This window comes from Lygodium microphyllum, chromosome 14, assembly GCF_053477565.2.
Source record: "Lygodium microphyllum isolate KBCC chromosome 14, Lygodium_microphyllum_v1.1.10, whole genome shotgun sequence".
Classification (NCBI taxonomy): domain Eukaryota; kingdom Viridiplantae; phylum Streptophyta; class Polypodiopsida; order Schizaeales; family Lygodiaceae; genus Lygodium; species Lygodium microphyllum.
Window position 1 is genome coordinate 35,434,589 of NC_141148.1, and position 27,842 is coordinate 35,462,430.

General features: G+C 40.7%; 1 protein-coding gene across 2 annotated transcripts; it reads left to right on the forward strand.

Moving 5' to 3' along the window:
• On the forward strand, nucleotides 1-27,842 carry LOC148025489 (Chaperone DnaJ-domain superfamily protein). 2 transcript variants are annotated; one of them, XM_087692646.1, is made up of 7 exons: nucleotides 5-421; nucleotides 10,130-10,210; nucleotides 26,667-26,704; nucleotides 26,820-26,899; nucleotides 26,980-27,063; nucleotides 27,144-27,252; nucleotides 27,495-27,835. In XM_087692646.1, exons 1-7 carry the CDS (start codon nucleotides 137-139, stop codon nucleotides 27,631-27,633), a joined length of 816 nt encoding a protein of 271 aa, XP_087548772.1. In that variant the 5' UTR covers nucleotides 5-136; the 3' UTR covers nucleotides 27,634-27,835. The 2 variants fall into 2 exon arrangements, with proteins under 2 accessions (XP_087548774.1, XP_087548772.1); XM_087692648.1 differs by lacking the exons at nucleotides 26,667-26,704; nucleotides 26,820-26,899 and having other exon boundaries at nucleotides 1-421; nucleotides 27,170-27,252; nucleotides 27,495-27,842.

The window sequence follows — 27,842 nt, forward strand, 5'->3', positions numbered from 1 at the left end:
ACCCAATGTAGCGTTAGGTAAGGGAATTGCACGAGCCAAAATGCACAGGCCTTACAATAGGCCTAGGACGCCTTTAGGCTTTGCGCGCAACGCTAAGGTGTGATGATTAATTAGTCTCTTAAATTAGACAGCCAATATGCTTCTCAGCCATGCATCAGCAAGATCTCTGTATGAAACAGGAACAAACTTGTCAGCCCAGAATGCTCTTCTGCAACCTTCCATCCCCAAGCTCACTCCCCACAATGCAAATGGCATCTGGGGCATACTCAATTCGTACACAATGGCCTGCCCAAAGAGGAAACTGAGGCCTTTTTGTCTCGCTAATCATGAAAGCTCGCCTGCACCATTAAGCCCTTACGAGATTTTGGGTCTGTCAGAAGACTGCACAGAAGAGGATGTCAAAGCTGCCTTCAGGAACAAGGTCGGCCCTATTATTCATTTTGTAAAGCTTCATTCGTAAGAGAATTTTGATTCTACGTCGCATCGAACCAGGAAACTTGTAACGACAGCAATACATTCATCAGCATGAGATTCACTAGTCAAAGGTTTTGATCTACTTTTGTTAACAGCTGAAATCGGCCTGATAAGGCCCATGCACTAACAAAATCATGCTGGAAGCTCCTTTCATAGACTAAAATTCTAGCTGTCTTGTCTGGCTCAAAGATCGTCTAACTAAAAAAATCGATCCGTTGATTCTCTGTGGCATTGCTTTGCTGGCGGTGTCTGCACTTTAAATTGTCCTAATAATGTGTAGATGGAGGGTGGTGCGCCTCAATCAGCATGTCTAAGGCGAGATGCCACTGCTGTGTGAGGTATACAAGAATGTTGAGGCGAGCAAACTCTGCTTCAGGCCTCCAGTTCATGTCGATCAGGCACCTAGGCCACTGCTCCGAGAGCAGCTCCAACCTGGGACACATGCTTTGTCACCTGGCCATGGAGGACCTCCATCACCTTCGTCTCCAACCTCTCACTGGGCATGACGGGTGAATGCACAATCTGCCAATTATAATGCGGAGCCAGGTTGCTTTGCTAATGAGGAGAGGACATCAGGCTGTGGAACTTGTCGTGACCTGGAAGGGGTGGTGGCTAGTAGTGACAGGGGGATAGTGAGAAGGGGTGATGCTGGGTAGAGGAGGGTGACACCTGGGATCTGGGGGATGAGAAGGTGGTTGGGGAGGCGGAGGTGAAGGCCATGGGAAAGGGGAGGGAAAGGGAGCTTGGAAAGGGGGGGAAGGGGGGTTTTGGAGCTTGGGGTGAGGCGGCAGGGTGACACCTGGGATCTGGGGGATGAGAAGGTGGTTGGGGAGGCGGAGGTGAAGGCCATGGGAAAGGGGAGGGAAAGGGAGCTTGGAAAGGGGGGTTTTGGAGCTTGGGGTGAGGCGGCAGGGTGATGGCATACAATGGTAAAACTCATGTGGAAGGAGGTGGGCATGATGGGGGAATGCATGGATTGTGGATGATGACACGGAGCCTCCCACCAGATGAGAGGGGTCACTTTGCTGTTGATGAGGGCAGGCCAGGGGGTGTGGGACTCATCACATCACCTACAAAGGGGGGGGGAGCTAGGGGTGGTAGTGATGGGGGAGTGAGAAGGGGTGACGATGGGGAGGAGGGTGACGGTGGGGATATGGGTGATGAGAAGGTGGTGGTGGAGATGGATGCATGTAAAGAAACGGTAGGGTTTGCAGGGAGGAAGCTATAGTGTGTATGACAAATATTGTAACACGGAACTCAGAAACATAGAAATTGAATGAAATGATGAATCATCTACAATGATGAAACAATGGAGGAGCCTCAAGGTTCCATGTCTCAAGGACTGGTACTGAGGTAAGCAAAGCCGAGTCGATGATGTTGATCAAAGCTCGGAGATGATTGCACTGTTCTGGTTGATTAGGTGACAGCACTTGCAGATGAGGATGCTTTGTAGAAGGATTGAAACACAGTCCTTTGGACAAGGGGATGTTGGAGAAGACACCAGACGATGATGGCCAGCAGTAGAGGGAATGAAGTGCAATCCTTAGGAGCCGTAGATGACAATGTAATCTTTGTGGAATGATGGCTGCTATCAGATGACTGATGGTCAGCCATACTAGAGGAGAAAACACAAAAGTGCTGATGAAGATGGGACTCCAGCATGCAGTCAATAATGGTTGAGAATGACAGTTGCTGTAGTAGTCCCAAAATGCAAAGTCGCTGATGATGGAACAGCTCCAAAATGATGTTAGCTGAAGATGATTGAGGTTGTCTGAAGTGATTGAGTATCCGGCAGCATAAAACGCAAACCTCGCTAAGAAGGAATGATGACCAGCAGCCGAAAGAACTCTTGAAGGCTGGCAACCACCAGGACGTGCTGTGAAGGCCCGAAAACACAGTTGTCTCAGCTTGTGAATAACCCCCCAATAGCAAACCCAAGGCTGAATGTGAGGTCGATTGCTATAGAATAGAGTAGAGATGTTGGGCGGCCTGTGAAGCAAGGAGAGGCAGGTCATAAACTGCTGTAACTGGTCTGGTGCAGGTCGCCTTTTGCTCCACCTCTTGCAGCATTGTTAGGGGGAAGGCCACCCTTTGACATTGTACCTTCCATATACCCCCACTTTACCACATGCCTGTACTCTAGGTCGGTTGTGATGGGCATCACCCTCACTGCCCTCGGATACTCACAACCCCCCCACATGACCTTTCAGACACAAGGATATCCATCCTCTGCTTATGGATTGTCATTCCACATCCATTGGGTCTATTCTACACAAGGACTTCCATCCACTGCTCCCCATGTCCCTCTCTCCACCATGGGCTCCACAGGTGGTTACCATGCCTCCCTTGTACACATTTGGATTTGCTGTCACCAGGTGGTGATACTTTTTGCAGTTGATTTCCTTATTTACTTATAAATATTTTATTTTTCTTTTCTTTAGTTGTTGTTGCTCTTTATCCCTAGAGTTCTCTCAGATTAAGCTGGGATCTTTGCATGGCTAGAAGAGGCAGCCATCGGGACAAATTGGACTAATGGTTTGTTTGAGCCTTGGGACCAGTTCCATATTGAATGGGCACTGAAGAATAGAATACCAATGGTTTGGGATTGTGTGCTTAGCCATTGGAGATGGTGCAGGACAATGAGCCTGGCCAAGATAGAAGATGCACATATGAGAATGCTCACGGAATAAAAGTCACCGTAACTGAGCCACATTACACTTTTTGATGTGGTTGCAATGATAAAAGTCACTTAGAACAACTTGAGGAAATAAGGGTCACCATCCCTAAAATTTAGGGAGTTACTATTTTTGGACCCCAGAATCTGTTCGCGTCATTATCTTCGTTTTTGCACGAGGATTTATTGTCTAGTTTGTTCCGAGGTCACCGATCATGGAGAATTTTAGACTGTAAGGTTTAAACAGAAAAATTGTTACATGTATGCCACGTGCAATAATTTGGGTACAAATTCCCAAAAGAGAGAGAGAGAGCATTAAAAAAAAAACGTAATAGGTAAGAGGGGCAGATCTGAGCTCTCCCTCTGTTACTATTCTCAGAGGAAATGCTTTGCATGATGGGCTGATTTCATTGAATGTATAGCTCTGTATTTTCTTTGCACTTTTGCTGAGGCAAGAGTCTCACTATCTAGGTTCAGGAGCATCTGATTGCTTCTCCAATGCAGGAACTAAAGAAAGTGATGACCATGCCACATGGAAACATGGTTTTCAGCTCTGATTTAGTGCTATTTGTGGGACTGTTTTACTACTAGAATGATGCCAAGGTCAAAGGGTTTGTAGTCCAATTGGTATGGTACAGATCTGGAATGGAATAAGATTGAGGACAGGTCAAGAAACAGGTAAAAACAGTAAATATAGAGTTCTGTAGGTTGCGATTCTGCACTTGAATTATTGAGTTATGCTCATAGAAGGTGTTTTCCTACTTGGGATGTTGTTCTGGATATGCTATATTGTCCTTATGCAGCTGAAATTTGCTCAGAAAAGATGAAAGCCAACTGTTTACAGTAACTTTCCATCTTTTAATTGATAAAGAGATACCGAAAGGGGCGCTGCACTTCGAGGCCAGAGTGAGGGCGTGAGGTCTCTGTTTGTGTATGTGAAAAGACCAGGTATTAATTGTAAGGGACTACGGTTTTATGTGAGTCATAGACCAGTTTTATGGTTCCATCCCCGGGATTTGAATTATTTTTGGTAAGAATTTAAGCTTAAACAGTTTTGGGTAAAGAGGCCATACACATAGGTTTTACAGAGATTACAGGTGAGAAAGACTACGAGATTTTTCTTGGATACAGTATTTGCTGGATACAAGACAAGAGAGATGGTAGACATGGACAAAGGCAAAGGAAAACTCCCTCATGAAGAAGATAGTTCTTCTTGTGCTCATAGACACTGAAGAGAGAGTATTGGTACATAGGTGTCAGCACCTTCTAGAACCGACATTGAACCACAGGATAAGGAGCAAGAACAAGAGAACTTGTTTATGGCACAACTCCTTAGTATGGTTAAGACAACAAACATGGAGATAGGTCCAATGCAACAAGAAGCACAAGCACAGGGCTAGGGAGTGAATGGTCAAGGCAATAATGCACAAGTGGCACAACAGACTATTCCTCCTTTGTTTGTTACTTATCCTGATTACTTTGGTGGTGGGTCACTTTTTCAAGCAATGGCTGGATTACCCATTGGTTATCAGGGATACTTGCCTAGAGGGCCACTAGGAATGATGCTTATTGAGGCAGTGAACCCACTCTATGCTAATGTTGGTCTACAACCCTGTTATCAGACTTTGCAGAGTCCTTATTTGATGCCTGGCGTACAAAATGCAGTGGCTGGTTTTTCTCAGCCTAGTGGGCATATGGCAGCTAAGACAGGTGAAATTAATGCTGATAATGCCCTTAAGGGACTCCTATTTTTATAGCCACTTGTCTATGACAACGTGATACCAAAAAGTGCAAAGCCTTAAGACTATAAAGAGGATGGTTAGACACTTGTTGCTAAGGGTTTTAAGTAGGAGCATGGAGTTGACTTTGATGAAGTCTTTTTCTCTTGTGGTCAGGATGACCACCCTACGCTTGGTTTTAGCCTTAGTCGTGCAGCTTGACTTGGACATGTATTAGATGGATATCAAGACTTCATTCTTGCATGGGGATTTGCACGATGAGATTTACATGAAGAAGGCTAAGGGCTTTGCAGGCAGGGAGCACCTAGTGTGCAAGTGGAAAAGTTTTTATGGCTTGAAGCAAGCACCTAGGGAGTGGTATCATAAGTTTGATGCCTTTATGCAATCACAGGGCTATAGCCCCAGGGGGTCTACCTATAAGAAATCATCTATATAACGTGCGTTTAAAGGATTTTAAGAAATATTCTTTCTTTACATGCTCTATAAGGCTTTAAAATGATCCCTTTTACTTTATTAAATTTACAATTTTATTTCAAATTGTAATTAAAAAAAACCCTTTTGTAAATATAATCCTGTAAATTTTACTAAATATAATATCTTTTCTTTTGAACTCACGTGGTATCTTACATGTTCTATAAGGTGGACTCCTCGGGGCTACAGCAGGAGTGCTATGGATCCGTGCCTTTACACGAAGACAGCCCGTGATGGCTCATTGCTTATTTTGGTACTTTATGTGGATAAGCTTTGACATTTATATAGCAGTTTGACGCAGCTTACATTAGAGGGAATTTTACTGAGACTTCTAAGGTGCGGAAGGCTACAACTTTTTTGAAAGGTAATGCTTTGCAGTGGTGGAACATATTGTTGATGCAAGGATATGCACTTGCAACTTGGGTCCATTTTAAACAGTTATTTGTAGCTTCATGGTTAACTAACATGTTTGAAGTAGATGTCATGACTGCATGGCATAAATTGAACGTGGCAATTTGTGCGGATTTAGAAGAGTACAATAAGAAATTTTGGAAAGCACTTTTGCCCGTGAGTTCTTACAGGACAGTGCTCGTGTCAGAACAAATTGAAAAGTATTGTTGAGGTTTGTCTGAAGTCATAAGGGATTATTGTACCAAGACTTTTTTTAATTTTTAGTTTTGTTTTTTGAAACAACTCACTGCTCACCTTTGTGCTTGTAGATTTTGATCTCTTTTACAGGGTTTCGTATTTTAGTGTAGGGCTAATATGCAGGCTTGCACGAGTCCTTTTTGAATTGGAGAAAGTTCCTTTTACGATTCCATCTACTTGGAGTTTTGCTCTTCTACTAGCATGGAGGCTTTTCCTCCCATACCGGATTGTGCAGCATATCTCTTGATGTTATCATATGGCGGTGACTTCTATCCTTGCTCTTTCATTAGGGATGCTTCATCATCTTTATCCACATGGTTCTTGGCACCACACGAAGATTGACATCTTCAGACTCCTCTTCCTTCTTCGACATTGACATCCAAGTTGAGAGGGGGTTTCTACCCTTAGTATTCTACAAGTTTTAGCACTTATATTTGACATTAGTCTTTTCCCCTTGGTGTATCTTCCCCCATGTATTGTATGATTTCATCATCTTTGTACTAGGATGGTTGGGCACGTGAATGATTTCCCCACAAGGGACACTGTCCAAGTAGCACCTGCTGCATGAACATGTAGCGTACTATGTATCCCTTTGTGTAGAGCACCATTGGACAGATCCTAAGTTGTTTCCACTGGCGGATTACACCACCATCCTTCTTCCCACGATACTTCATCACCCTTTCTCTTGTTATTGGCATCCTCGAGTGTTTAGGTAAGCTTGTACTAGTCTGTGATGTGTTGGATGTATCATCCCTACTTTAGTCTTTTGGGTCACTATTACTTACTCGGCCACCATCCCTATCTAAAATTAACTTTTCACAAAAAAAAAAAAGTTCAATGTGGTGCAATCCATCTTTGTAGGGCTTGGTAGGCCATTGGGCAGCTGATGTGCACCCTTTATTTGATGCTTTGTTCTCTTTGGGTTGACTACTTGGACTTCCTTGTTGGTAAGATAACCATTGTCTTTGTAGTCTTGGTAAGTCCTAGGCGGTCAACGTGCACCCTTTGTTTGATGCCCTGGCTGCTTTGGGGTGGGATGCCTTGGGGTAAATATTGCCAACCTTTCCTTTTAGGCTTAGTTTTGGGCCTGAGAGGGGGTGTTGAGCTAAATCGTGCTTTCTAGCTGATTAGCACTTTTAAACAACCTCACTAGACGCTTAATTAATGAAAAACACAAATTTGGTGCATGATTTGAGAGAGCTTTAGTGGTCCCCCCAAACCCTGATTAAGGGCACCCTTCAATATCATAAATAGATAGGCTGCCCACCATTCAGCCTTCTCCTTTGGTGTAGGTTTCTCACTCTACTGTATAGATTTCTGTTGTCTAGCCATCATCGACTACAACCCATCACTATCCAGCCCTAGGCGGCCTATTTTCAGCCATTGTCCATCTGCTGCGTCATCATAGCACCTGATAAGTCTACGTTTTCAACATCTACTGCTAGGCAATAGGCTTTTGCCACCTCTCCCACTGTGCAACTACTGCAGTACTTGTGTTTTTGTTGTCCAATAGGCCGTCTACTTTAGGAAATGCCTCTCTTGTTATCACATGAGAGTTCTTTGCCTTGGGTGATCAGTTTTCAGCCTTCCTTTGGTGGTACACTGCTGCATTTACTAGATTTCAGCCTTTGACTGCTGTGTTTTGGTGACCAGCTTGTTACCCTTAATTATTCAGCACTCTCTCATTTCCAATTGGTGGTTACTGCACTTTGGATCCGTCTGTGGTGGACATCACTCTTTGACACGACATTGCTCTGCTCTTGGGCATTTTGTATACTCTTACATTCATTTATAGCTCACTTCAGAGTTTCTTCTCTCTGTGTTTGCCTTTGTGTTTGAGTTTTGAGTTTTTGCATTTTGTATTTAGGGTTTGAGTTTTTCTTCTCTTTGTTTGAGTCTTTGTGTTTCAGCCTTGGTTGTACATGCTATGTTTTCTCAATGAAAACCCTATCATATCTTCACACAAGGCCTATCACCCAAGGTGTGCGAATGTCTATATGAAGAATGGTGACCCCCTCTCAAATTGAAGGAGGAAGGTCCCCTTCCAAAACACCCTTTGGATCTTCCTCCAAAGGAAAGAGACCCTTTCAAAACACCCTATGGATCTCCCTCCAAAGGAGAGGGAATTTGAAAACTCATGAATCACAGCCTTTGATATGTCTGATAAAGAAGGAAAGAGTGCGGATAATGTTGAAGAAGATGTTTGAGGCTGCGATGGGATAGAGGCTCAAGAGCTCTCAAAAGTCTCCTTTTGAAACTGAGTAGAAGAGGGATGGGAGGGAGGGATAGCATGGATCCACTTAGAAAGGAAGTAGGGGTATCATGGAGAATCCTTGATACTCTCATCGGAGTTGATATGTGTGGAGCCATACGATAGAGTGGGAATTCCCAATTCTTGTGGAGCCATGGGTGGGTGATAGGTTTTGTCTCTTGATGGAGTAGACTATGGATATGAAGATGGTGGCAAACAACCATTGTCTCTCAATAGAGTGAGTTGCGGAGCCAAATGTGGTGGCAAACGATCATTGTCTCTTAATAGAGAGAATTGCAAAGTGGAGGGTCATGGAAGCTATTGAATTGGAAAGAGGCCCATCTATGTGATCAACACAATTGCCATAGACAACACCCTCTTTGCTTCTGATTCCTCACATGCCTGGCTCTTCAATAGATTAGATTCACTCCAATTGCTATGTCCTTAGTTGCTTTCACCAACCTTTATCAACAAACGAGCTTTGATTGTGTCTCAATTACACACACTCAAACTAGTGTCTTCAAGTACACAAAGCTGCAATCACTCCAATGTTGATCAACGTGACATTGAAAAATGTCTCTGTGGCCTCTCACTACTGCCACACTACAATCAATTAGGAATTTGCATAAATCTCAGTCCGAGCCTGATTTGGTTGTTAAATGAAGCCTCAGCCCTAACCAATGAACCTTCAACTCCCTTTCAAATTGAAGTAGTTCAAACTTGTAAACCTATTGTCCATAAGCCTTATCCTCTGACATGCATTTGCTTTGAAATTGGATGCTGAATTTAATGCTTTTAGTGGCTTGAAAATTAGACGTGAATATTTGAATACATTTGCCCTAATATCTGCCTCGAATCTTCAATGATTTGGTGATCCAAAGCAAGGGGCTAATTGAGGATTTTGGTTGGAATGTCTTCAGCGAGCAATTTCACTCCCAAAATCATTGATTTTTTGCAAACCCTAGCTATTGATCTACTTTTAACAACAAACCCTAACTTTCATTTGGTTTAAAATAGAGCTTGCATATCTTGAAAGAGAGAAAGGAGAAGATAGAGATTGATTCCCAGTTGTCCAGCACCTTGGGATGGTTACAAAACACTCTCCTCTTGTTGTTCATTACAAAAGAATTAGTAAAGCATGCATCTCCTTTTCGTGCTGCAACTCGCTTAACTAGGGATGCTAAAAAAATGAGAGAGAAAGAGAGCCCCCAAACAACAAAGATCAAGTTTCCAAATGAATAATGATTTGCTCCGTGATCAAATCATGTTTTTGATTAAGGGCATGACTTGATCTTTAATTGTAAGTGAGTTGCCCACTGGACCAAAACTTAAGCTTAGGGCTTGCTCTATAACTTAAGTGTCCTTAAGTGAGTTGCTCACTAAGTGAAACTTTCAATGTAATCCAATTCTAAGGTGCAAACTTTCAATTTAATGAAAGTTTCACATTGCACCTGGCTTCTTTTACCCCGTCCTTGTATCGCATAGCTTGCAACTTGTCCATTGCATGCCTCGATGCCAAATCTTTCATTGATAGTGCAATGCTCATAGTGCTAAGAGCAAGGAGTATCAAAATTAGAGTTCATTTTAATCAAATCAAGTCCATTTGTCATTTTGGTGATACTAGCAATGCATATTGCTTGTGTTACATGAAGTCCTTCATCTATTATTCTCATAGCCTTGAAAGTTTTTTTATCCCTGCTTTCCAAGCTAATAATGGTATTGATGACCTTAGCCACAAATTTAAGCACTCGTATGTATATTTAGTTTTTACCTTTTCCTAGTCAAATAGTTTGTTTATAGTTTGCTATTTTGGTTGCTCATTTGAAGAACATGTAAATGCTACTTTTATAATTAGTGGAGGATGTGTTTCAGGTCAAAGAATTTCATCCTGATGTTTACAAGGGTTCGGGAAATCCGGTTCTTATCACACAAAAATTGATAGAAGCTTATGAGGTTAGTAATGTGCATTGCCTGCGTGATGAATTTCCTTTCATGTTTGCACATTATTCATATACTCTAAATAAAGATAATTGATGGTTAAAGATTTAAGTGCTTTGTGAATACTTGGTTAATTGGATCTTAATGACGAATATGCTTGCAAGTTTTAACTAAAATTCACTTGATTCTTATTATTTCATAAGCAATCTATAAAATATAGGGGGACTTTGTAGATTAGTTCAGTTATTAATTGAGTGTAGCCATTGATAGAATCTCATTGATTACTATTCTCTATTTTCACTAAACTTCTCCTCCTTATACTTTTTTGATTTCATCACTTAATCAATAATGGTTTCCCAAAAACAATGTGTGCACATGCCTTTTTTTGGGGGGGGAGGGGGAGGGGGAGGGGCAGTAAACCTTAAACTACAATCATTAATCACAATATAAACATAGGATCAACAAATTAAATACTCACAAATCGGAGCTAGAGTGCCCCTACTCGGCATAGACACTGATTTGCCCCAACGATTGTTGTCTCTTTTTGTATTTGTTTAGATTATTGAGAATGGCTTGGATTGGGTATGAATTAGTGATATTTTAGTAGTTTCATGCACCATACTTGATCTTCATATGTGCATGGGCCATGGCTCTATCACCTTGAGAAATGGTGTCAATCCAGCTCTAGGTTAACCACAAATTCATCTACCAACTTTGGCCTACCAAACCCTAAAAAAATAACGGTAGCACTTTACACTCTGAATCTATAGCACATTTGTTCCTTTTGTTGCCTTGATTCGTCATATTGGCTCACTCCTTTGTTTCTCTCACAAATGAGGTCGGTTCTCGTGAGACAAATCTTCCTCAAGTAGACTTTCTTCACAAGAAAACTTTTCAAAAAGCATTCTAATATTGTGTTGAGCCAATAAATGCATTACAAACTTAAAACATTCATTGAGCTCTTTAAAACATCCCCAAACTAGTAAATTACCAAACTTTCTTAGAGATTGTATGTGTCCCATCAGCCAAAACCTAATTTGGAAGGATCCACATCTTTAAATAGAAGGATGCCCACCGCCATCTTGTCTTGTATATAGTGGCACCCTACCTGCTTTTGTGTGTATCCCTCTCTAGGCAGATACCTCAATTCATGCTCTTATTCACCAGCTAGGCACCTGTATTTAGCCTTTATCCTTGCTGTGTGTCAGGAGGATGTGAAATTTTAATTCTTTGCTTAGCATTTGATTAAAAGTTAATCAAATGTGTAAATGTGACTTACATAGAGGTGCAAGTTAATTTTATTTTGCAATGTGGGACTCAGGACCATGAAATATCAGTTAGTGTTAAAGGCAAAAGTTGTAATAAGTTATGCCTGACGGGTACTACGTGATACCGTGTGTCGGAACTTGACCTACAACATTTAATTAGCCATTAGTGTTAGTTGTGACACTAGAAAATTGGCATTACTTAATTAGGTAATGCTAGTTTTGGGCTAATGAGTGCTTAGGATCACTTGGGTGATAAATTGGCCTATCCAATTTAATTGTTGGCCTATCAGAAACCTTGCCTTGGAAAAAACGTTTTTGAGGAGAGAGAGAGAGAGAGAGAGAGAGAGAGAGAGAGAGAGAGAGAGAGTCATTCTAGCCTTGTGCAAGCTGAGAGAGAGAGAGAGAGAGAAGGCTGCCATTGCTGCGGCAACAATTGATAAGCCATTTCCAGTCAGTAGGAGATCCTCTAGGAGCCTAGAAGAGACTACAAAAACAGGTGATAGCAGTTTGAGTGCTGTTTGAGCCAAGCAACATCATATTTAGGGTGTTCCATCAGTAAAGCTAGCTTTAATGGTTGCTTCGACAGGGTAACAATTGATTTTTTCCATTTTCTCACAATGGAAGTTTTAATTTTTTCTTACTTGAGCATTCTCTCTCGTCCTCCAACCTATTCTCATCCTTAGCAATTTACAGCAAAAAGGGCAATTGAAGGTGGAGATTTTGGCTAATTTGCGATGCAAACCCTAATTTATAGTAGAGATTAGGGTTTGACAACCATCTTGAGAAGCGTGTTAAAAAATTGGGGCAATTTTGGGAAGTGGCTATTCAATCAATAAACATTTGGGGCTGAATTTGTCACCTAAGGAGTAGAATTGAAGGCCAATTTTCGAGCTGTCAGAGCCAACAACTTGTTGGCTCCAAAACTAGTGTCAGAGCTGTCAAACCTAGGGAGATCAGCCCAAATATTGACTCTAACTGGATAATGATGACGTCAGATGATGGAGGATGAGCTGGGCTGCAAAAACGCAGGTCCGAGCAGCCTTTGTGATAGATGAGTGACGCTAGGTGATGGAGGAGGAGCTAGGCTGCAAAAACGCACGTCCCAACAAACCTTGTGATAGAGAAGCGATGCCAGGTGATAGAGGAGGAGCTAGGTTGCAAAAAGGCAGGTCTCAGCAGCCCTTGTGATAGATGAATGATGAAATCACTGACGCTAGGTGGTGTAGATTGTGGCCAGAGACCAGGATGCTAATGCCAAGCTAGAGATGTTGACATTAGGCAAAGAGAAGATCTCCAAACTGAAAAACGCAAGTGAAGGTGGAGCTTGAAGGAGAAGGGTGCTAAGGCCAAGCAGATTATGGTGACGCTAGGTTTAAGATGCTCCAAATGCAAGGCCTAATGATGGAATACGATGCTTGAAGTAGATGATGAAGGGTGAAGGCAGTCACAAGCCATGAATCACAATGTCCTCCTGAAGGGGTGTGAGGGCAGTGGAAGGGGTTGGTGAGAGAAGGGAAGTGGTGGTGGTGACCGAAGGTGGTAAAGAATGACTAAAGAGAGTGGCTAAGAATGAATGAAGTGACTATCTATTTATAGGCATAAGCTGTCTAGAGTGGCGGAACCACACAGCTGAAAAAGTGGCCAAAATGTGGACATCAGCCCTTTTTGGGCTTGTCAATGTGAAACCCTAAATAAAGCGTGTAAATGAAGAAGTGGTTTCTCAACATAAGCTAGGTTTTGTAGTTAGCTTGCCATTGCCATCATCCTAGATTGCTGTGTTTTTAGCCTATAGTAGTTACCTTCATGCATAGTGTCTCTAGGAGTTGTCAGTTTGCTACTGTATTAACTGTGCAGATGAGTCATGACATCTTCAGCCTTGAGACAATGCAGCCTGTGTAGTTGTTCTCAGCCAGTTACAACACTTGGTCACTGTTTGGAGGTCACCTGTTGCGATTAGGGATCTGTTCAGAGTGCGATGTAGTCTCCAACTCATTTCTATCCCGGTCCTTTTAAAAACACGGGAGTTGGAGGTTTTATATTCACTCTTGCATGGTGTTTATTGCATTGAGCACCATGATTCACAGTCATTTATTATTCGTTTTTCAATCTTCATTTTCTTTGAGTTATTGTTCACCTTTGTATTCTTCCATTGTCACTTTGTGTTTTGTTATATGTTTGTGTTTACCTTTGGTGCTTGAGTATTTCTTTACATGGTATCAAATCTAGGTACTCTTTGAAGAAACCTAGGCCTTGATTAGAAAGCTCGACATTTGAGATAAAGAACTTTGAAAAAAAAATGGTCTCAAATTGTTGTACACCACTTCAGTCTCTTGAACAATCTTTGTTGAGAATCGAGTAGGGGTGGATCTCTCAACTAATCCCTTGAGATCTCGATAGAGGAGGAGAGACATTTGACTACCATGGATCTTACAAGCCATATGAGATTTCACAGGCTAGATACGATTTGATTCTTATGCACCAAGCCCAACAACAATTGAAGGGTAACCTTGATTATTTCCCTTTAGATTTAGTGCACAAATTTGAAGATTTTACATAAAGGATGGAACCTTCCTTTGGGATTGGCCATCCTAATGGAGAAACAAACACGGAGTGTAAACCTTGACTATGGATCTTATAGACCACACGAGATTTCACGGGCTAGATATGATTTGATTCTTATGCAGTGAGCCGAGCAACAACTGGAAGGTAATGTCGATTATTTTCCTTTAGATTTAGTGCACAGATACAAAGATTTTGCATGAAGCATGTAACCTTTCTTTGGGATTGGCCATCCTATTGCAGAGAAAGACATAGAGCACAAACCTTCACTTTGTTTCTCTCCTTCCATGGTGTCATGTACACAAACTTCCACTTGCTGTTTCTAAGCAAGATTTTAGTAATGTTCAAGAAGAAGGTAACCTTGAATATGTCCATACAAGTCTAAGTCTTGAAGAGGATATATACTTTTTGTGTTTAAGGATATATACTTTATGTAAACACAAAAAGAGGCCCATATAAGAAAAATTCAGCAAACCCTCCTTCAATTTTAACTTTTAATTTTTGTTCCTCATAGTGAGTTTGAAGTTGGTGCATCATCATTTCCATCATCATCATCTTTTTAATTTCAACACAATCATTCATCTCCACTCACATCTATCCTCTTTACACCATGGTTTTCAATCCCACCCTTCTCTTTCGTTGCTTTTACACCTTTGTTTATACCATCATTCGCATAAACTTTCATCATTTTATCTATCCAACCACACACTATAATGGGGGGATCTTCAACCATAGGTACATTTGTCATGAGGACATGTATTTTTGAAACCTCACTTCTCATGCTTAAGTAAATGTTGCACATGTGAGGTATAACTGGGATTAGAGTAAGTTTACGAAACTGGGACCAGAGGAAATCGCGGGATGTCAAAGGCAAAAGTTGCTATAAGTTATGCCGCACAGATACTTGGTGGTATTTGGTGCCAATTGTTGGCTTAGGTCATTCATTCAGCCATAAATGTTAGTTAGTGACACTAGAGAAGTGGCGTTTAATGACACCTAATGCAAATTTGATGGTCAAAGATGGTGTAGAGACACTTGGGAATGGAAGTTACCTAGCGATTTTAATTATTGACCAGTCAGATTATTTTTCAAGGCACTGAAATAATTGTTAAATATTAATTTTCAGTCTTTTAAACGCCACTTCTCTAGTGTTACTAATTGACACTTATAGTCGAATGAATGCCCCAGGCTAATTGCTAGCACCAGATACCAACGGAAACTCCTATACCAAGTACCTGTCCAGCATAATTTATAGCAACTTTTGCCTTTGATATTCCCTGATTTCCTCTGGTCCCAGGCTCGTAAACTTACTCTAACCCCAGTTACACTCACATGTGGAACATTTACTTAACCATGTGAAGTGAAGTTTCAAAAATACATGTTCTCATGACAACCCTCCCCCTTGAAATCCTTGCAATCGTCCTCGATTGCACTGCCAAATGCATCAAAAGCAAAGTACTACGTTGGAATTTCCATAGGGCATCATAGTCAACACAACATTGTGCACTGCTGTTCAACCATTCCATATGCCCAACATATGCTGAAAATTACCAACCAACATAGTATAACATAAGACTCACAAAGAATCTCAAAAACATTGCCAGATTATCATGTGATGTCTATTTCTCATGAGCTCAACTCATCTGGCAAAACCAAACCTAGCATAGCATAACCAAGCAGAAACGATGGCTAAAACATCAATGGCATCATAACATATGCTGTTGTCCATGGAACTAGATGTAAACCATTGAAAATTGAGCATAATCTGATCATAAACTGATCACTTGCTGATCTGAGAACTGATCACAAACTGCTGCAAATGTGACCCCAAACTTATCACAAACTCATTGCAAAAACTGACCAGCAATCAGTGCAAAAACTGATGCACAACTGATTCAAAAAGTGGCCATAAACGGTTCTCAAGTTGATAAAAAACTGAGCTGAAACTGATAAGAAATTGTCTCAAAATTGAGGGAAAATTCATGCTAAATTGATCATAAGCTGATGCAATAGTATAGTTCCAGTGCCCGGGTGAAACTCATACTCATATGCATACATCTCATAGTGACTAGTACACTAAGTAGTGACCTCATGGCAAATATACTGTCAATGTAGTACCTTGGATGCATGCTGAATACATCCGAGATCGACTACATACGAGAGCTGTCCATAAGTGGAGGAGGGAAAGTGCTACCTCCCTCTTGAGCATCAATCAATACTCTAGACCCTTGCTCTGCTGAACTTGACGGAGCCCAAACCATTCTAACTGAAAGGCATCTAGGTAAAGCTGCAACAACTGAGGATGGTTTGCCAAGTCATCCTCTTCCATCCATTTGGCATCCATTGGTGAATAATTCTGAAATTTCACCAAGTATCTCTTGGAAACTTTACCTTTGACATTTCTTTCTTTATATGCTAAAATATACACCAAAATCTTATCTAGCTCCTCAACCTCAAGCTGAATTTCAGTAGACATATCCTTTGGCATATCACCATGAAAAGGCCTCAACAAACTGACATGAAAGGCATTGTGTATCCTCCAACGTGGAGGTAATTTTAGCCGATATGCCACATCGTTGATCTTCTCCAACACTTGGAAGGGTCCATAGTATCTCATACTCAACTTCGAATACAATCTTTCTCTTCCTTTCATCTTTTTTAGCCTTGCCTTTTCAAAACACAACAATACATAATCACCCTCTACAAACTGCAAAGCACGTCTGTGGTGATCAATTACCCTCTTTTGCTTTTCTTGCGATCTCTGAAGTGCATATTTTATATTTGCATAGACTACATCCAAGTTTTCCACATAAGGATCATCCTCAAAGTTCTTATCCTTAGTTTGCAAAATAGGTGGTATCTTCTTGCCACCCTCAACCACATCAAATGGAGCTTTGCCCGTAGAAGTATTCACTGTGTTGTTATAAGCAAACTCAACTAAGGGCAAATATTGCTCCCACTGTGTCTTGTGGTTTGAAACATAGCACCTCAAAAGATCTAACACTGTGGAATTTACTTCCTTAGGCTGACCATTTGTCTGCGGATGGAAGGATGATGAGAATTTCAGCGTGGTACCCATATTCTCAAACAAGCCCTTCCAAAATAAACTAGTCATTCGGGGGTTGCGATCACTAATGATCGACTCTGGCATACCATGATACTTAAAGATGTGCTGTAAAAACAATCGTGCCGTATGATCAGCCTTAATTTTCTTTCTCATCGGAATGAAATGGGCCAAACCTGCAAATGATAGTCCATATCCCATCATTCCGTGTAGGTGTCTTAGGAAGCTAAAAAATAAAGTCCATTGTAATGCTCTGCCAAGGCCTATCTGGAATAGGCAAGGGCTGCAACAAACTCGGCATCTTTTGCCTATCATGCTTTACCTTTGGCATACGATGCATGTCTTAACAAACTGTTTTACATCATACCTCAAATGTAAACGCCCCGAACAACGTAGTATGCTTAACAATTATGATATTCGCTTGTTTTTGAGATTTAATATAAAAGAGAATGAACACTTAAAGCTGAAAATGAAAATTACTCACAAAATTACAGCCATGAAAGTGTAAAAGTAATGGAGACAAGATTGAGGGTTGAAGATGGGCAATCCTCTCCCCCCCCCCTCCCCCGAAGGAATGTATTTCTGCTCAACCCAAGTCCCTTAGGGAAGAGCTCAGTTACAATCAACCTGAGAGTGAGAAGAAGTAATTATCACTCTCACAAGATCATGCAAAGATGTACAAACACACATGCATTATCTATTATGCAATGATAAGAACTGATTTCTTTACAGTATGAGAGAAGAAAAAGGGAAAATCAGCCTTTCTCCATCGTTGATCAGCAGTACATGGATAGGGCTTGCTTCTTATTGCTAAAATGGAAGATAGAGCTCGAGAAGGAGGTGCTGTAATGAATTTACAGGCTTGTTGTCTTGTAAAACAGCAGTGATAGAAGAGGGAATATGGAGGAATTTGATAATGAAGAAGTGGGGGATGATGATGGGGATAGATGGGGCCAATTTTTGGCTATCTGTGGGTGCTGTACATGAGTTTACAGTAAAGAAAAATGATGTTCAATGAAGAAAAACGAGCTCTTATTTATAGGAGAGGGGAGAGCTAATACAAAAGGGGAAAGTTGAGTAGCACAAGACAAGTGTCCAGCCATATGTCATGAGATGTGACAAGTGGTGGGACACTTGGAAACTTGTGTGACAAGTGTCTTGACACTTGTCTCTTCTCTATGGCCTTCTTTTTTGGGTTGAATACTGTCAAGAATAGAAACAATAAAATTTAGTAAGCACAGTCAGAATACAGAACTTACTATTTTTAGAATGGCATCCCTATTTTTTAGGACTAGCATTTTTAGGCTAATTCGAGGCTCCTAAAATTTAGGGATCTCCTAAAATTTAGGGACCCCCCAATATGGGTGTCATATGAAAGATTTTTTCGTGTACATCGCAAAAATGGTATCCGAATCTTCATGTGACTTTCCTATGCAAAGAAATGTGCATTTCAAGCTTTCAGCCCACACATGCACACTATACAAGCATTTCATGATCATGCCATCTTGTTGATTGTAACTGTCTGTTCTGGTGGATCTAGCCCACACTTCAAGGCATCAATCCTTTCTGTGTGCGAGTCTAATCCTGATATGCGTGAGTTCTAGTCACAGGCGCCCAATCGGGCCATATAGGTGGAAGTGTGAACTATCTTTTCTCTAACCCACCGCGTGGGTCCACCATAACCTGTGACCACTCATCAGTGGCGAGCTCCAATGCACTTTTCTTTATATCTAATTAGTGCAAAGGAAATAAATTTAATAAATCATTATATAGACAAATTAATGAAAAGGGATACAAATTCTGTTTCTATAGAGTTGTGACATCAAAGCTGGCCAATAAAAGAAATTCTCCATTGCCTCAACTGTGGCATCAATACCTCTATGTCCTGCATACAGAGGAGCATGGCTTTCAATGATAACTCTAGGCCTTAACTGCTTTGTGACACATAGTTGTCCATGCATCATAAAAAATCCATCTCTTACACAAAGTGTCCATGCCTTTGGCCATTGCAAAGCTGATCATAAACATTAGCAAAGTTCGAATTAGCAACATATTGCTCTTTCATGGCATTCAACTTAGTGTGATAAACCATATTGATAGCCGACAACTGAGGTTTATGTGACAGTGTATCACTTTTCCCACTCTTTCTCTACAATCTGTTCCTTTTTCTAGCTCTATTTTTCAGATCTGCCTTGATTTTCAGCTTTATTTTCAGATTTACCCTTTTCTTAGCCTTTGCCTCTTTGACATGTGACTTGGCATCATCATTGTGGAATCGTGCATCCTTTTCACGCAACAATGTGTCGGCTGTAGTAGCAGTTTCTATAAGTTGAGACATACTAGAAACAGTGAACTTAATGTAAAAATCCCAAATACCCTTTGGCAAACCACAAATATACATCTCCACCTGCTCATGGAGGGGTATTGTGCGATAAGAAGTAACTGGCAATAATGCATCCCAAAACTTCTTATTATATTGATCTAAGTTCTTGTAATCTTTGGAATTCAACTAATTCCAAGATGTCATAATGTCTACTTCAAATGTACTTGTCAACCAATTTGAAGCAAATATTTGCTTGAACTCGACCCAAGTGGTAGGTGACTTCCCTTGAATAAGAAGTGTAGACCACCATTGCAATGCATTTCTCTTCAAAAATGTGGTGCCTTGCGTATCTTAGATGCCTCTGTGAAGTTGTCTCCAAAATAGGATGCATCAAACTGCTAAATAAAAACAAGTGCTTTCAGTCTGTCTTGTGCACCATTGAAAGGCTCAAACTTCATGCTTTTGCCACCTTCATCATAGTCCTTTGGCAGATCTATGGGAGTCAAGTGATCATAAATGGGTTGCTGCAAAAAGGGTGCATTGGTTGTATTTGCATAAAAACCAGCACTATCTGAAGCACCTACATGACCAGCCCCAAATCCTTGTGCTCCAATAGTCCTTGGGGGTGCCGATACATGTCCATATGGTCCACTTTGTGCCCCAAGTATCGTGCTTATGCTTCCATACAAGGGCTTAGGCATTCCATTGGCATTACCCGGATACATTGGGTGTTGTGAGCCATGCATTGGCTGCTACATACCATAGGGATTTGTGCCATACATTCCCATATGCGGTGCGTATCCAATCATAGCACGAAAAATGGTACCACCACCAAAGTATCATTTTTGTCCCATGCTTGCATATGTATGATTGCCTCGTTGCCCATGTTCCTATGGATTGGCACCACCAAGTGGGCCATGCATTTGCACTTGCTACCCCACGGATACCAACTATTTGTGCTCATGAAGCATTTTGGGCTCTTCTAAAGAAGGCTTAGGCATTTTCTTCGGTTCTTGTGGCTGTCTCGAAGCTGTAGAAGGTGTCTTCTTCTCTTTGCCTTTGCTGTCCTTCTTTGGGGCATTCAAGAATCGAGTAAACTGGGAATCCTTTGCCAATTCAGCAAAAAGATTCGCTGCTGTATGCATTCGATCCTTGAAGCTATTATCAATTTCTTCAGCCCCTTGCCGATCATCAACCTTTGTATGCACTGAAGTGCCAACATTTGGGTCATTTTCCACATTTTCAGCATGCTGTCTATGCTGGGAACCATGTCCAATATCAATCATTGCATTTTCCCCTCCACCATGTGATTGACCAAGGAGTGATGCATCCTCTCTACTTGATCCCGTATCACCATTGGAAGACATGCTTGCTGTAATTCACTATTGAGAACAATTTCAGCAATAATGCAATAGTCTTAAGTTGCAATCAAGTATCAGGGCCCACTAATTCAAAGGATTTGATGGTATCCCAACAGAAGAAAATTAGTCATTTACTATTGTTGCCCTATCTCAACACCTTGTAGATGCTGTCACCTGCTATTGATTGGTCTTCTCCTGTCCTTGGCTGCCTTAGAAGGTCCTCCAATGGCTGCAAATCAGACCAGCAGCATCTCCTCCCTGTCTCTTGTAGGTTGAATACACTAAAAATGCCTCTCTCCAACTTCTAAAGACGTTTTTTAGTCTTGCATGGGCATTTTTGACAAGTGACAATCTTCCCAAATGGTTTTTTCAGCATTATCCATAATTAAATATTAATTTTCAATCTTTAAATATACTGAAAATTAATTTAACAATTATTTCAGTGCCTTGAAAAATAATCAGATTGGCCAATAATTAAATTGGCTAGGCAACTTCCATTCCCGAGTGTCTCTGCGTTATCTTTGACCATTAGATTGGCGTTAGGTACCATTAAATGCCACTTCTCTAGTGTCACTAATTGATACTTATGGCCAAATGAATGACCTAGGTCAACAACTGGCACGAGATACCACCAGCAGCATAACTTATAGCAACTTTTGCCTTTGACATCTCGTGGTTTTCTCGGGTCCCGGGCTCGTAAACTTACTCTAACCCCAGTTACACCTCACATGTGCAACATTTACTTAACCATTTGAAGTGAGGTTTCAAAAATACATGTCCTTATGACAACGCCCTTTTTCTTTAGATCCTTTGTATCAATGTAGGGCTTTATTCCCCGATCAAGCGTTCACGGGGATCTATCCGCAAGGGTATCCCACCAATGTGTCTCGAGCTCGAGTCTACTCTCCCATCTCATGTGACTATGTGGTGAGTCACCTTGCATCTTTTCGACATTAGCACCACACACCAGCTGGTAACCTTCTTTGGGATACACATCTAGAGTCACCATGCTAGGCATTTCGATGCCACATGTAGCACCTAGTCACCCATACTTCTATCCTATGCCACCCACCTATTCCCCACCTCATACATGTTACACTTATTATGCTCCTCGTGTGCTCTAGTGTGAACGCTTCCTTATCTCATGGGCACCTTTTACCTTCTGGCTGAAGAAGGGTTTTTTCTCCATGTGAACACCCGTTATTGGGTGTGGTAGTTAGTACTGGAGGGATTGTACTTTCATTCATTCTTACATAGTGGATGTGACCTTCCACCACTTTTCTCTCTTGCTATTTATTTGTTTATTGTGAGTATGCATGAGTGTGTGCGTGTTGCTAAATCCCGACCTAACAGTGGTATTAGAGCCCTACCTCTTGTTAGCCACCTTTGGTTTGAGCTTGGTTGCATGTTGTGTGTTCGCACTAGCAAAGTCAGGCGCTCTCTACCCCATCATGCCCATCCAACAAGCGAAGTTAGCCCATCATAGTTGTCTCCATGACAGTTTCCAGCTGAGGTGACATGGACAAAATTTTGACTAAGGCTTCTTATGCTCCCTGCCTATGTGGACATATCTGTTGTAGCCGGCTCGATTGTATGCTGTCCGCTAGATAGCTGTGCTCTGTTCCGTGAAGCGTCGACTTGCTGCCTTGTCAAACTATGTTCGTTCAACAAGTGACGACTTGTTGTGCATTTGGATCCTCTTCTGCCTCGACATTCTCCACACATCACGTTAGTTGCTTCTATGCAAGTTGTCGATAGCTTGCACCACGTAATATTGTTAATGCGTCGATAGCAGTCGCCCATTTGTTGTGTATGTGCTGGTTTTGTCTCTCCCTGATAATTTTTTTCATTAAATTATTAAGCCCCCAAACCATAATCAATGTTAAGCCCTTAAATTGATCCTGTTTGCGCGTAATGCCGTGCGAAATACAAAATTTTGGGATTTTGTAGCAAATCCCTAATTTCGCTCAAATTTTTTTCTCGAATTTGGGTGTTTTTACCTCAAAACCTTAAATCTCGCAAAGATTTTGGGAGATTTGCACTTGGTACTCAAAAATTGCTCGGACTTGTGTCAAAATTTGGGGCTTTTCACATTCAGGATTCGATTTCACCAAATTTCACCGATTAAATTTGGGGATTATGTAAAAAATTTCCAAATTCACCAACATATGAGGCCAATTACACATTCTATCATGACATTCGTGCACATTAGAGTCATTTCAACTACGATTTTTTCATTGATGCCATCAATTTTTTGAAAAATTGGGAGTTTTTTGGTATTTTCTTTGCTCTCTTTTTGAGTTGCACCTACATTTGTACTTAGATCACAATTGGTTATAGAAAAATAAAAAAAATTAGTAAGCAATGGTCGGGACAAAATGATTTACTTAACTTGTTTGGAGACTCAAACAAATAAGATGGCACTAATTACCCCATATGGGCATACATGATGAAGCATGTACTTGTTGCCAAATAGCTTTGGGGTTATGTATGTGGTCTAGAAGCTAGGCTTGCATGTATCACAGGTTCTTGAAGCTCATCCATAGTTATGAGTGGATCTTTAGCTTTGGCTCCTTTTGTATCTTCCACAACAGATTAGTTGAGATGGGATAGGCATGATGCCCAAGCTTATGCTTTGATTGCACTTTTGTGCAAGAGACAAGCTATCCCGCATATTTGGTCATGCACAATGGCCAAGGATGCTTGGGATAAGCTTGCCTCACTGTATTAGGTGCATAATGAGGCTCGTGTAGCCTACTTGTGTAAGTAGATTGAGATGGAGCACATGACATAGGGTGACTCTGTGTATGCCTATAATACACGTGTCAAGGACATTACAGAGTAGCTTGCTAATATTGATGAAATCATTCTCAATGCATTTTTTGTATCTATAGTCTTGATTGGTCTACTTGATACTTATTAGAGCACCCAGAATAGGTGAAAGACAGCCCGACTCTTTTTAAAAATAAAGAAATATTGCAAGGGGCGCCTAACTTAGGGGCCAACAGGGTGTCGATGTGGCAACAGGAGCATTTTAGCTTCCTGTTTTTCTTTTTGATTCCGTATCTTTAAGTTTAGGTAAAGTGGACGACTATAAATTGGGTGAAAGCATTTATGTATTTTGGTTGTATACTACCGCCCTTTCCAGTGAACAGTCTGGTTTCAATTAGTCACTGTGAGATGTATGCAGATGAGTTCGAGTTTCACACCGGCACTGAAACTATACTTTTCCATTAGTTTATGATTAGTTTGGCATGAGTGTTTGCCTTAGTTCGAGAAAAAATACTGATAAGTTTCAGCTCAGTTTGAGAACCGTTTTTTGTCACTTTTGGGATCAGTTTTACATCGGTTTTTGCATTAGTTATTGATCAGTTTTTGCAATTGGTTTGTGATCAGTTTGGGGTCGCATTTGCAATAGTTTGTGATTAGTTCTCAGATTAGAAAGTGATTAGTTTATGATCAGCTGATACTTAGTTTTCAATGGTTTACAATTGGTTTCATGGACTATTAATAGCATGTTAGTAAATACCATTGACATCTTCAACTATGGTTTATGCTGAAAATATGCTTTCCTATGGTTTTGAATTTAGAACAATTTGAAAAACATGAGTTATGGATGCATCCAATGGGTGTCTAGCAATAGTTCTGGACTCATTTTTGGTTTTATGTTATGCATATGTTGGCTGGAAAATTTCAGCAGATTTAGAGTATACGGCATGGTTGGACAACTGTGGTCAATGTTGCGATCGTAATGTCTCATGGAAATTCTAGTGTAGTTTGCTTTTCCTTTGACACAATGCAAGGCAATCAAGGACGATTGCTGAGATTTCAAGGGGGTAATTTATCATGAGGACGTGAAATATTATTGCTTTGCTTAGCATTTGATTAAAAGTTAATCAAATGTGCTAATGTCACTTGCACATGTGAGGTGTAAGTCAATTATTTTATAGTGTGGAACCTAGGATCCCAAGATATCAGTTGGTGCCAAAGGCAAAAGTTGTAATAAGTTATGCTTGATAAGTACTAGGTGGTACTCGGTGTTAGATTTTGGCCTAGACGAATTTATTGGCTACTAATATTAGTGGGGACATTAGAGATTGGGAATTAATTAATTAATTAATGGCGGTCTAAGGGCTAATAACTACTCAAGGATACTTGGAAGACAAATTAGCCTAGCCAATTTAATTATTGGCCAATGAAATTAAATTTTTGAGCATTAGATCAAATTGTATGAGAAAGCCCAAAATTTTAGCTGCAATTTCTACTCCAAATGCATCCATGGGCAAAATTTGACCCACATGGTTGAAGGCGCCAAAATTCCTTTTCTCAAACTGCTCGAATTGCATGAGACATAACTCCTAAGTAGATTCCACAAGCCAATATTGCCAAAATTTCACAAATTTTGCAAAAGCCCCAAATTTGCATGGGTCCAATGTGCGCAATTTGCATAGAAATTGTATGGGAAGTGCATTTTGAGACCAAATTTGACACAAATTTTGCAAATTTTGCAAAAGCCCCAAATTGCACGAGGCTCAATGTGTCAAAATTTCAAGAAATTGTATTGTGCAATTTTCACAAATACGTGAAAAACCCCAATTTCCAAGACCTGAATGTGTGCAAATTTCACAATTTTTACTCAGCCAAGTAAAATCTCTGACCATACATCAAAAGCCCCAAATTCCGGGAGTAAATGCATGCACAATCTCTAAGATTCTTCAATATGTGCTTAACAGCACGTGACAGCTTGCAAATTTGCTGAAAAGGATGAACCTGCATGACCTGTGCCTGGCCTGGAATGGCTGCGCTTGACCTGCCCTGACCTGAGAAAGGTGTCACTGGACTGTAAATCACTGTTGCTGACTGAAAACATGACCTGGAAGCTGTTTTCTTCATGTGGGATGAGCTGACATAGCTTGAACGGACTTCGGAAGGTGCACTCGGGATAACCAAAGCTCTGATACCAGTTCGAAGTGAGCGATATGCAGTGGAGATGCAATGGTCAAAGATGGTGATGGCAGATAGAGAGAAAAACGTGAGCAGTAGTAGAGTAGTAGAGAGTGAGAGAGATGCACGATGTGTGGGTGCAATAGAGTGTACCTCTTTTAGGTTTTTGGGATAGATATATAAAAGTACAAGTGCTAAGGGTGCGTTCACACCTGTGGACATATAAAAGGCACAATAGCCTTTTATTCCCAACACTAGTAAACAAAACACAAACTTGGAGGATGATGGGAATGACCATCAAGGAAGAATATAGGCAATGATGGTGATGAAAAGTTGGTGTTTTGAATAGGATTGATGAGCCCATGACTGCTTGCTTATAATATTTTTTGAGCCTATTGTCCTACCAAATTGAAAATATACTCTTTTTGGAATAAAATTATTTGTGTTGTTTTTGGATTTGACTTATGCCAGAAAATAATGATTAAAATAAGATCTATATCATGCTTTAATTTTTCTGGCCCAACAAGCATATGTATCCCTTTTATAGAACTTTTTGAACCAATTTTCCTACCAAAATTCTTGATTGTCATTCTTTTAATTCATTGTCTAGATTTTTTGTTTGGGGCTATAAGAGAGCCAAAGAAATTAGCCAATAATTTGAGAAATTCAGGTCAAGATATTAGGTTGCTTACCATCTCTTCCCTTCTTCTCCTTCAATTGTAAACTTTTGGACTTTCAATGTAATTATACATAATATTAACATGTGTGAACCATTCTTTGCAAGACTTTGAGCTCATGATAATGATCATATGGCTATTGATAGACTATCATAGTCAATAGTGGGTGTTCAAGGAAAAGAGCATCAAGTGTGTGGCTGGTGTGTTGGGGTCGGTTAGTATAAGAAGTTGATGTTTGGGAAGTTGTGGAACTTACTATTTTGTTTTCTTGGTAGCAATTATTGAAGCAAGGGGTTCAAGGCATCTCACAAAGGTACATCATTTTAATGAATACAGCTTCTGACGTTATTTGCAGAGTACTATCCTTTGTTGTCAAGAGACTGGATATGGTTAGTAGTTCTCATATGGTGAGGGCTATGTACTGCCAGGAAGAGCTATGATCCTTTTGAGAATCCCGAGTGTGAGGCTCAAAATGTATTTGTTTATGAATTGAAGTGCATTGGCAGAGGTAACTGCTCATTCTAGCAGCAAAATGCTCTAGATCTGTGTTTTTCTGTGCCAATAAAATCCATTTTGCTGATATTGCAGGCTGTCCATACTCTTGTGTGGAAAGGGCTCCTACAGTTTTCAGATTTGCTCCTGACACAGGTCGTGCAAGAGCTGTGGCTCAAGGTGACCTTTTGATTCTGTACGCTCTTGAGTGCTTTTGGTGCTTCTTGTGGCTGTCTCAGATAAGATTATCTCTGTTCTAGGTCCCCCTGATGACTATGCTGTACAGCTCGCTGTTGGCCAATGTCCAAGAAACTGCATCTATTATGTGACCCCTCTCCAGCGCAATGTGCTTGAACGAGTTCTTGAAAGGTATTTTCTTATCTACCCCTTTTTCAGCAGAGAGATGATGGCTAGCGTTGAAATCATATTGCATGTGTCTTTCCAATTTGCATTTCATGTATCCCAAAATGCTTGTTTTTTGTCAATGAGGGAGACTAAATTGAAGATTTTCAATGATGTAATGCACTTACGGCATAAAACAGCTCATGATCCACAGAGACAAAAGTCACAATTGAGCTCATTTGTGGGTGTTTTGTTCACAAAATTTGCAGGGCATTGGAAGGGACTCTCTATTCTGATGAAATTGCTCTATTGGAAAGTCTACTGACTCGTGCTACTTATGAGAATGGTAGATATACTCCAAAGAAAAGAGAGCCAACCATGTCAACGAAGTGGGTTGACTGGTATTAATTGTATACTGGTTGTAGTTAAAGACATTGTATAATATGCACTCCAATATGTGTCCTAAGTGATTTGTGAAGTGATTATAATTAACGGTTTGTCCACTGATAAGAAGGGAATGTGTAGTCTGTCCATTGATGACAAGGAATGCAGAAATATTTCATATTACTCTTTCAAGTTTTTAATGCATTTTATGCTTTGTGGCCTAATAGCCCACT